Source organism: Vanellus vanellus (genome assembly GCF_965231255.1).
Source record: "Vanellus vanellus genome assembly, contig: HAP1_SCAFFOLD_187, whole genome shotgun sequence".
In the NCBI taxonomy this organism is placed as follows: domain Eukaryota; kingdom Metazoa; phylum Chordata; class Aves; order Charadriiformes; family Charadriidae; genus Vanellus; species Vanellus vanellus.
The window spans coordinates 249,813-259,836 of NW_028128031.1; the positions used below are offsets into that span (position 1 = coordinate 249,813).

Genomic DNA, 10,024 nt, shown 5'->3' on the forward strand with positions numbered 1-10,024 from the left:
GCAGTGCCACAAAATCACCTCTCTTGACCGGCTGGTGATACTGTGTTTGATGCATCCCAGGATGCAGTTTGCCCTCTTGGCTGCCAGGGCATACTGCTGACTCCTCGTCAGTCTGCTGCCAACCAGCACCCCCACGTCCATTTCCACAGGACTGAAACTCTTCCATCTATACTTACGCCCAGCGATAGTCCAACCTAGGGGCAGGATCCGTCATTTGGACATGTTAAATATCATCGCTGTCCTGGTTTGAGCGGCACAGGACTAATTTCTCTTCTAATACTTGGGAAAACTGCACTTTTAGAAGACTCCGGTGTCTGAATTTGTGAAAATATTTACTTTATAGCCAGCTATGGTGTGTGGGTTTCAAGGTCTCAGGGTTTTCAAGCTCACAGGTGTGGGGATGAGAAGAAGCAAGACCCAGGCAATTGACCCAATTTACCAACAGAGTTATTTCATACCATCAACGTTAAATTCACTATAAATTAGAAAGTTTGCTGTGAAGCTCTCTCTCCCTTCATGTCTGCCATCCTGAGAACTTCATGCCCTGGTGCCAGACCCCTGAGCCCTTCCCTTCCTCCTGAAGCTGTAGCACTCGCAGTGTCCCATATTTGCTCTCCACTGCTGGGAGTGCACAGCTTCCTACGGATAGAATGGGCTGAGTATAATCTTTGCATAATCTGTATTGGTATCGGGATCAATATTGGTTCTTCAGTGCTATTAATGTTCATTATCCAATATTACTCAAATCTGTTTATACTTCAACTCCCGGGTTTCCTTGTTTTTTCCCAATTCTCTTTCGTGGGTGGGGAGGGGTCATCGGGTGATAGAATGACTGTCTAAATGACAATAAATTGTTATGGGTCTCTCAAACCATAACAATTGCATTAATTTTTGATCAATGCTCCAATTTATCTAGATCTCTCTGACAGGCATCTTGTCCCTCAAGAGAAACAACAGCACCACCCAGTTTGGGATGACCAGCAAACTGTCTCATGGTGCCTTCAACTCCTCCATCCAGATCACTGATAAATATCTTGAACAGAACTGGCCCTAGAATTGAACCCTGAGGAACACCGCTGGTGACCAATCCCCAGCCAGATGTAGCCCCATTCACTACAACCCTTGGAGCTCTGCCCTTCAGCCTGTTCTTCTCCCAGCACACCGTGAACACACTCGTCCAGAAGAATGCTGTGAGAGACATTTTGTGTTTGAAGACAGAGATAGTGAGGACAGAGAGATACCAGAAAGATCAGAAGGGATGTCTGGGACATCCTGTGTCAGAATCAGGTGAGGAACCAGGCGGGTGGTTAAAGTCTGCAAGGAAACAGGCACAGTCACAGGACGGGGTAGGACAGCCTGCGGTGGGGACGACCAAGGGCCTTGGAGGGGCTGGGATACCCCCCCAACACAACCGACATCCATGTCCTCTTGGCTATGGCTGCTGTCTCTTCCACTGATGCCCACAAGAGGACAGATGTTCCTTATGTCGCCAGAGCTTCCGTACCCCCTCACCTCCACAGGGGCCGGGAGGTGGCCCACTGCTGTCCTACACTCAGCATTGCACAGCTCCACCTCTCCCTGCCCCCAGGAAAAGCCCTGAGACTCCCAGGAGGGAAGAACACCCTTTCCCAGGGGACAGGGCTCCGGGTTTGCTCTCTTCATTCATGACGTGCAGCAAAGGTTTGCAGAGCCACCTCCACAGTTGGGTCTCTTCCTCGAACCACTGCTTCTGACTTTCGGCTGCACATGGATGGGAATCTTGCCTGGGCATTTCCTCCAGTGTCTCTCCAGTGATGGCCCTCAGTGGGGACCACTAACACCCTCAGAATCATGGAGCTTTGCTGCTGATTGTTTCTTCTCCAGAGGCTTGGTCAGTCTTTCAGGAGCTGCATGTGGAATGTGGCACCAGAGGGCGCATGAACATGCAAAGCACCCCAACAAGCCAAGGCTCTGAGCAGAGTTTCCCTGAATTCTTCACTTCTTAGGTGGTTGATGAGAGAGATTTCAGATGGGAAAGTATTCCAGTACTAAACAAGAATAATGAACAATTTCTTCTTTTTCTATTGTTTTCTGTACTTTTTTCTTACACATGAAGTGACATCAGCAATTTCCAGTCAATGTTGATCCTGACTGTCTCCTCATGTAGTCTGAAGACAGAAGTCAAGACCCTTTCCCTCAGACCATGCTCGGGCAGTCTTTGTTCCTGTCCTTACAACCCCACCATTCCTCTCAGCAGGTACCTGGGATTTACAGCAGCCTTCTTCAAGTCTGAATTTTTTCCCAGTAAAATCTGTAGCTGCATTTTTCGGCTCGCTGGCACCAATTCCCACCTGCTTTACTTGGAGAAAAAGCTGTACCCAGACACAGGGGGATGTTTCAAAATGCCCACAAAGAAGAACAAAGGGAGGCAGAGTTCAATCAACCATCAAAGACATTCTTCAGCTGTTTATTAAGGCCACATGACCTCCACTGAAATCCACATCCCACAGTGGAGAGATTTTCACCAACAGGAAACATAGTTCTGTGTCAAGCACAGACCCCAAAGTCTCCCAAAACACTCCCTGCCCCAGAATTTGATTGTTTGTCTGTCTTCCCTCTTTGCGCACGAGTCACACGCTGAAGTCAGAAGCTGCTTTGCTTCACAGAGGGAAAGAAAGAGACAAAGTGAATTAAACTCTTTCTTTTGAATAGCCAAAAGTGCGTAATCCCCATGCATCTGGGTCACTGGAGCATCTTCAGGCATGACAACCCACACCGAAGTACACATCCAAAGCAGTTCAGATGAAGGGTGGTCTTGCAAAAGTCACCGGTTGTGTCCCCGGGTGGCATGGACACTGCCAGTTTCCCTCTCCAGGGAGTGGCAGAGGCTGGATCCCCTTCCCAGGACAGTCTCCTTGCCAGGAAGCCACAGGCATGGGGGGAGCTCACCTGGTCCTCACTGGCACTTCCATCCGCTTTTTGTTTGGATCTATTTGGTGCTTTTCTGTGACTGCTCTCTCTGCACAGATGATCATAAAAAGACAACCACTTCCTAAGAGATGGTCAAACAGGCCTGGTTGTTGCCAGGAAAGCTCACCACGGCCATTTATAAAAATGCACCTGGGAGATCCCAAATGCTTAAGGGCTCTTCTGAAGAGTGGCTGGCCTTGAGCAGCACTGAGTGGTTATGTGTAGGTGTGGGAGAGAGGGTCGGGGGATGTTAGTGAGAAACATTGGGATGGCTGATGGCTTTAGGGAAACCTTAAAACTATGTCTGCAACCAGTGGTGCAAAAGAGTTGATGTCGAAGGTGGGCAGTGGAAGAGGATTGTCCTGGGAAGATGGCAGGAAGGAAGACCCCTCCTGTGCAAACCAGGGATGATAACAGACATTTCCATCCTGTGTGCATGGCTCAGCCTGGCAGGGGGCAATGCCCGCTGCTGGGGGTGGCTGTCATCAGTCATGCCCCATGAGCTGACTGTGCTCTTTTCTTCCTGCACTCCCCGCTCTTGGATGGGCCTCAGGAAACACCCACGAGCCTGGAGGATGCACAAGCCTCCTGGGCTGAGGTGCCATCACTGCAGGGGAAGTGGAAGGGGTTTTGAAGCACATGGGTGTGCAGGGAGAGAGCAGTTGTCGTGGTTTAGGCCAAAATCCACTACTGGGGACCTGCGGGACCCCAGATGGGACCGTCAGATGCTCCCCTCTACCCCTCTTCAAAGAGAGAGGCAGAGGAGGAAAAAGAGACTTATGAGTTTAGAAGGAACTGAACTACTTTAATGAAATGTGAATAATAAAATTTAAAAAAATAATGAAATATATACAAAACTGTATCAAGCTCCCGAGATGACAATCACATCACCGACTGGCACTGGGGCAGTCCCAGGCTGGACTCAGTGACGGACGGGAACTGGATTCACGATCTGGATTCAGGATCAGGATCAAAGGCAGACAAAGAGTGTTGCCCTCAGACGTCAGCCATTGAAGGAAGAGGGCTGACCCTTTGATCCCTCAGCTTTTATACTGAGCATGAGGCAGATGGAATAGAATCCACGGTTGGTCAGTATTGGGTGACTTGTCCTGTCCGCTTCTCCCTGCAGGTGGGACCCCTCTATGCTTTTCCGCTTCCGACCTTCTGACGGGGCAAATAACAAAGCCTTGGGGGTTATAGCAATAAGTATAAGCAAGAGGCTCTCTGCATACCATGCCTGGGCATCAGCTGTAAACTATTGGTCTTATCTCTCTGAGACAGTGAACACTGTCTGCACAATATGCAGTTAATTTCAGTAGTTAGAAGAGGCCCAGCTAAGAAGCGAAGTTATTGAACAAAATTGGTTCTGTTTTACCTCAAACCAGGACAGCAGTGTAGGTGTAGCAGTGAGTGCCTCAGAGGCAGGAAGAAGATAGGAAATATCAGGGGGAATCAGGCTGAAGTGAGATAGGTTCAGTTTTGATTGTGAGGCAGCAGCAGAAGCAGGAGGTGCCTTCCAGTGCTGAATGGTGTGTTACATAGCAGATTCTAGTATGTCTGGGGCTTGGAAATCTTGGGTGATAAATGAGGATTAGCAAGGCTTTGGAAGAATCCAGAGGGGTTGTGGGGAACTCACACACATTGGCAAATCCTCAGGAAACCACAGCTTGCTGTTGGAAGCAAGGCAGCAGGCAGAGCAATAGGGCAGCATGGCTGTGGTCAGGAGGGCCAAGGGCCTTGGCAGGACTTTGACCCCCCCAACAGCACCGAGACCCTTGTCTGCTCAGCTATGGCTTCTGTCTCTTCCACTGAGCCCCATGAGAAGACACCTGATCCTGACAGCTCCCACACCTTGTTGCCTCCGCACCCATACCCCACAGAGCCTGGACATGTCCTACTGCTGAGCTGCACCTGGCATCACAAAGTTTCATATAAAATTGGCCCCAGAAAGAGCCCAGAAAAAAACAAGAGGCAAAGGATACCCCTCCCCAGAAGACGGGGAGCTGGGCTCGGCCAACCTACTTGATGAAACACATCAAGGACTTTCACAGTAATCTCAAAATTTCAATTTGTCCCTGTACCAAATCTCTCCAGCTTCCTGATTCACCAGTCCCCAGAGACAGCAAACGTGTCTTCTCATTCCCTCCATGGTCTCTTCAGTGAGGGACGTCAGCAGGGCCTGCTAACACCCTCAGAAACCTGCCGGTTTGCTTCTTTTACTTCTCCAGAAGCTTCGTCAGTCTTTCAGGAGCTGCAGTTCAGGAACTCGGCACCAGAGGGCTCATTCCCAACAAAACACCAGAAGGAACCAAGTCTAGACATAGTTTTCCTTTAGTCTTCAGTTCTGATGTGGCTTACTAGAGAGATTTCAGGGGTGCAGTCAAAGTGAAAAAATGTCAAAACACAGGGACATACAGAATAAAATGCTTGATTTGTAAAAGCCAATTCTGCATTAATCGCCAAGTGTTTGGGTTACAAGAATATCTTCAAGTGGAGGCATTTTTCCTCAGTCGGGTCCATCTCCCAACACGCATACAATTTGAATGCTTAGGTCTCATCTCTACAACGCAAAGATGTACTTTTGGCCTTGCCATTGGGTGTCCCTCCAAATGGAGGGACAAAGAACCTCTGAGTTGGGTGAGAAGCCATTGCTGGACATGGAGGTTGTTCTTGGCTGGACCATGACGGTGGCCCTGGGGAGACTTCCCCGGGGTGCCCAGTGGGCACAGGCACAGTCCAGACACTGCTCTGCTGCTCTGTCATGTCTCTCGCAGGAGCCCGGCTGTGCCAGGACACTGCTGTGTGCCCCCACCCTGCACACTGCCACATTCAGCTCTTCCCTGGGGCTTTCCTCTCCGGGGCACTTGCCAGCCCCACCAGCCCAGTCCGCCCCTTGAATCTGGCCAGCTCCTGCCCTCTCCCCAGCCCAGCCAAGCAGAGCAGCCCCATTGGGATTGGTCCCACAGCAGCACATGGAGGCCAGTGAGAATGTCCACCCAGCCGGCATGCTGAGGAGATCTCCTCCCCAGGCAGCTTGCAGCACCAGCTGACAACCTTCCTGCCCAGGGTGGCATGAGAGAATTGGCCCAGGGCATCCTCAGGAAGGTCCTTTTGCCACAGGGACAGGGCAGCTTAGACAAGATGCCCCACCACAGCAAAGGGTCTCTCTGTCCATGTCTGCCCTGCTGTTCTCCCAGAAAAGCCCATCTCCCCTCAGAGCCTCTTCCCGAGATGGCTCATCCGTGCTGGCCTGGCCAGCCATTCCTGCACCCCCTCCCCAGGTGTCCCACAGCCCCCAAGCTGGTGGTGCAGCTCTGCAGAGCCGGCGTCTGTGGTGCCCAGGGCCATGCTGGTCATGCTGGGAGGCAGAACCAGCTCAGGTGGCTCTTGCCCACTCCACTTCAGCACACAGACACTGCCCCAGCAGCTCCAGAGAAGATCTTGGAGAAAGGATCTCGGACAAAAAAAGTTAGCAAAGGGTCTTTTATTTAGTTTAAACACACTGAGAGAGCAGCTCCTTATTTATAAAAAGTCTCTGGCTCACACAAGACAGTCAGATGCTGACACAGAAACAGGATACAGGGTGACTCTTCTCCTTTGTTCACAGTATTAATACAATGCAGAAAAGCTAAAAACCAAAGGAAAGAAAGGAAAAAAAAATAGTCAAGAGAGTCTGGACCTGTAACGAGTTACATCATGTGTGATCTGTAGAAGAAGATTGGATATGTAATTGCTGCTTCTGAAAAGAAACCAGTCATGAGTTTCCTTAGGGCATCCTTGAGCTCCTGGTTCCTCATGCTATAGATGAGGGGGTTCACTGCTGGAGGCACCGCTGAGTACAGAAGGGACACCAATAGGTCGAGGGATGGGGAGGAGATGGAGGGGGGCTTCAGGTAGGCAACCATTCCAGTGCTGAGAAAGAGGGAGACAATGGACATGTGAGGGAGGCACGTGGAAAAGGCCTTGTGTCGTCCCTGCTCCGAAGGGATCCTCAGCACAACCCTCAATATCTGCACATAGGACAGCACAATGAAAACAAAACACCCAAATGCAAAACAGGAACTAACCACAAGAAGCCCAACTTCCCTGAGGTAGGCATCTGTACAGGAGAGCTTGAGGATGTGGGGGATTTCACAGAAGAACTGGTCCAGGGCATTGCCCTGGCAGAGGGGCAGTGAAAATGTATTGGCCGTGTGCAGGAGAGAATAGAGAAACCCACTGCCCCAGACAGCTGCTGCCATGCGGACACAAGCTCTGCTGCCCAGGAGGGTCCCGTAGTGCAGGGGTTGGCAGATGGCAACGTAGCGGTCATAGGACATGACAGTGAGAAGATAAAACTCTGCTGAAATGAAAAAGACAAACAGAAAGATTTGAGCAGCACATCCAGCATAGGAAATGACCCTGGTGTTCCAGAGTGAATTGGCCATGGCTTTGGGGAGAGTGGTGGAGATGGAGCCCAGGTCCAGGACAGAGAGGTTGAGGAGGAAGAAGTACATGGGTGTGTGGAGGCGGCGGTCGCAGGCGATGGCGGTGATGATGAGGCCATTTCCCAGGAGGGCAGCCAGGTAGATGCCCAGGAAGAGCCAGAAGGTCAAGAGCTGCAGCTCCCGTGTGTCTGCGAATGCCAGGAGGAGGAAGTGGGTGAGGGAGCTGCTGTTGGACATTTGCTTCCTCTGAGCATTGGGCACTGTCCAAGAAAGAAAAGGCAGTTCAAAGATAGTGCAGACTTTTCTAAGAAAAAACTACTCTGTATCTCTCTGAAGCTTCACAGACTGCCTTTCCCTCTTAAACATGACATTTGGCACATCCCTCTTGTGAGCTCTGCTTTGTGGTGGCTGAGGGTGCCCCAGGGAACAGAGAACTCTGCTGTGAGCTCTGGAGGGGTCAGTCATACCCTACAGAAATAGGCAAATAGGAACATGGTGTTATCTCAGATTAAATCTACTAATAACGTCAAAGAGCTTTTCAGCATTGTTGCTCCCAGTTCACCTGACTGCAGAGCAGAGCTGTGGGGATTTTGGTTTGTTTGTACTGTTCTTGTTTCCCCAATGCTCCCGAGGAGTGTTTTATGGCAGAAATTGTTGGACTTTCTGCCGCACTCCGTGTGAAGCCTTGTGGGTCCTGAGAGGCCGAGGGGCTGTCCCTCCGTGTGGGGTGAGGGCAGTCGGTCTGTCCAGCAGCCCTGCTCTCAGCTGCCCTGTGCTGGCACCTCTTGGAGCTGGATGATGATGGACTCAGCTGTTTCCCTGAGAAGGAACTGGCCACTGCTGGGACCAGAGGAATGCAGTTTCCATGTGCCCCTCTCCAAACCCCTCAGCCCATCTCATCGTACCTGAGGAGGATCTCAGCCCTCCCCTCCCAGCCAGGGACACAGAGGACTCCCTGCAGCTGCCTGCGCCAAGACGCCCGGCAGCATTGCCGTGACCTCAGCACTGAGGTGTGTCCTCCATGGGGCTGCTGGATAACACAGAGATGCCACGGGAACGCTGTGCCCGTCTGGAGAGCAGCTGTAGCCTAGCACGAGCCCCTCCGAGAAGGATTTAAATGTCCTATGGGTGGGGTGTCTGGAAGGGAGAATTGGGTCATTTGTTTTGCCCTGAGCCCACAGATTATGAGGAGACTTTACTCCCATGGACATATCGTCATGGCAGGAGCGAGAGGTTTGGTCTGTTAACTGCAGCTTAGCCCCAGCCCTCATCCCAGCAAGTCAAGTGCTGACAAGAAGGGGAGCAGACAGAGGAGGGGAAAACTGGAGAAATGCCCCAGTACTGCTGCTGAGGGTGGCAGAAAGGGACAGGCGGTCGGGGATTGGGTCATTTCCCCTCTGCAAGGGTGAGGCCGCTGGGCAGGTGCCCCATGGCCGTCAGGGCAGAGGCTGGGCTGGGTGGGAGAGGAGAGCAGGGGGTGGCTCCAGGCAAGGCGTTTGCCCTGCAGGGGATGGTGGGAGGTGCCGGGATCCCCCCTGCCCGGGCATTTCTGGCAGCAGCTCCCTCTTCTCCCTGCCTATGTCTTTGCTGCCTGCAGCTATCCCTGTCAGGACTTGTTTGTCTGTCCCCATGTCTCCTGACTATCACTGCTCCCAGACCCCATCCCACACTCTGTCCAGCTCTGCCCCGCAGACCCCTCCTGGCAGCAGGGCACTGCCCAGGGGCATCTCTGGTTCTGCGGGGCATCAGGAGAGGGTCAGACAAGTGCTAAAGAGAAATGGGGTCTCCATGCCAGCTCTACAAAGGAGAAATCCATTCCCACTTCCCACTGCCCACCCAGCCAGCCAAGAGGAGGAATTTCCAAGCACACACTCCTTCCCTTTCAGTGCAATGCAGACCTGATGTCCTTCTTGAGAAGGACCCTCTGCAAATGTCCTGGGGGTGATGCGGAACCGGGAGCAGCCCTGACCAACACAGGTCCCTCTCCACAGCAGAAGGCATCTGCCTTGCTGGCGCTCACTCTACCACCCGCCGCTTCTCCCCACAGTGCCGTGGGAGCTCCCCGGGCAGGCGGAGAGCTGACCCTGGCAGGCGGCAGAGTCCCTGCCCCAGCACACAGCCGCCGGGGTGCAGGGACCCTGCTGGCAAGGACAGCCCTGCCCACCCCTGCCTGCACACCCCTACGCACACCTCCACAGCCATCCCCGGCAGCTCTCAGGCGCTGTCCCTCTCACCAGGCAGCAGGGAAGCTTTGCTCTGGAGCACATCCTCCTCCTCTAAAGCACAGAAACTGAGAGAGTCCTCCTGACAGACCCCAGCAGCTCTCAGATGAACCAGCTTGAGAAGGTCCGTCCAGGAACCGGAGATGCATTGCCCGGCACCCAGAGACTTACCACGCAGAGGGCGGTGAAGATTCCTGCCCCACTGAGCTCTCAGCACCCCCCACTCCCAACTGCCTTTAAGCTCTCTCCTCCTCGCAGGTCTCCTCTCGCTGACTGCAGGCAGTGCCCCCAGCCCTGCTCCTGGGCAGAGCTGTCTCTCTGCAGCGCTGCCCGCTTGCCAGGAGCTCCCTCCGGCCCAGCAGCCCGGCCCAGCTCAGCAGCAGAGGACCAGCCCAGGGCAGCAGCTTTTCTGTCTCCTCTGGGCTC

The 10,024-nt window shown here is 52.7% G+C and overlaps 1 protein-coding gene across 1 annotated transcript; it reads right to left on the reverse strand.

Annotated features, from left to right (window-relative positions):
* Positions 1 to 6,638: 6,638 nt before the first annotated feature.
* LOC309684769 (olfactory receptor 14C36-like) lies at positions 6,639 to 7,613 on the reverse strand (the record flags this gene model as incomplete). The annotated part of the gene is made up of 1 exon (XM_082500637.1): positions 6,639 to 7,613. The coding sequence occupies one exon, from the start codon at positions 7,611 to 7,613 to the stop codon at positions 6,639 to 6,641; it is 975 nt and encodes a 324-aa protein (XP_082356763.1).
* Positions 7,614 to 10,024: the final 2,411 nt, after the last annotated feature.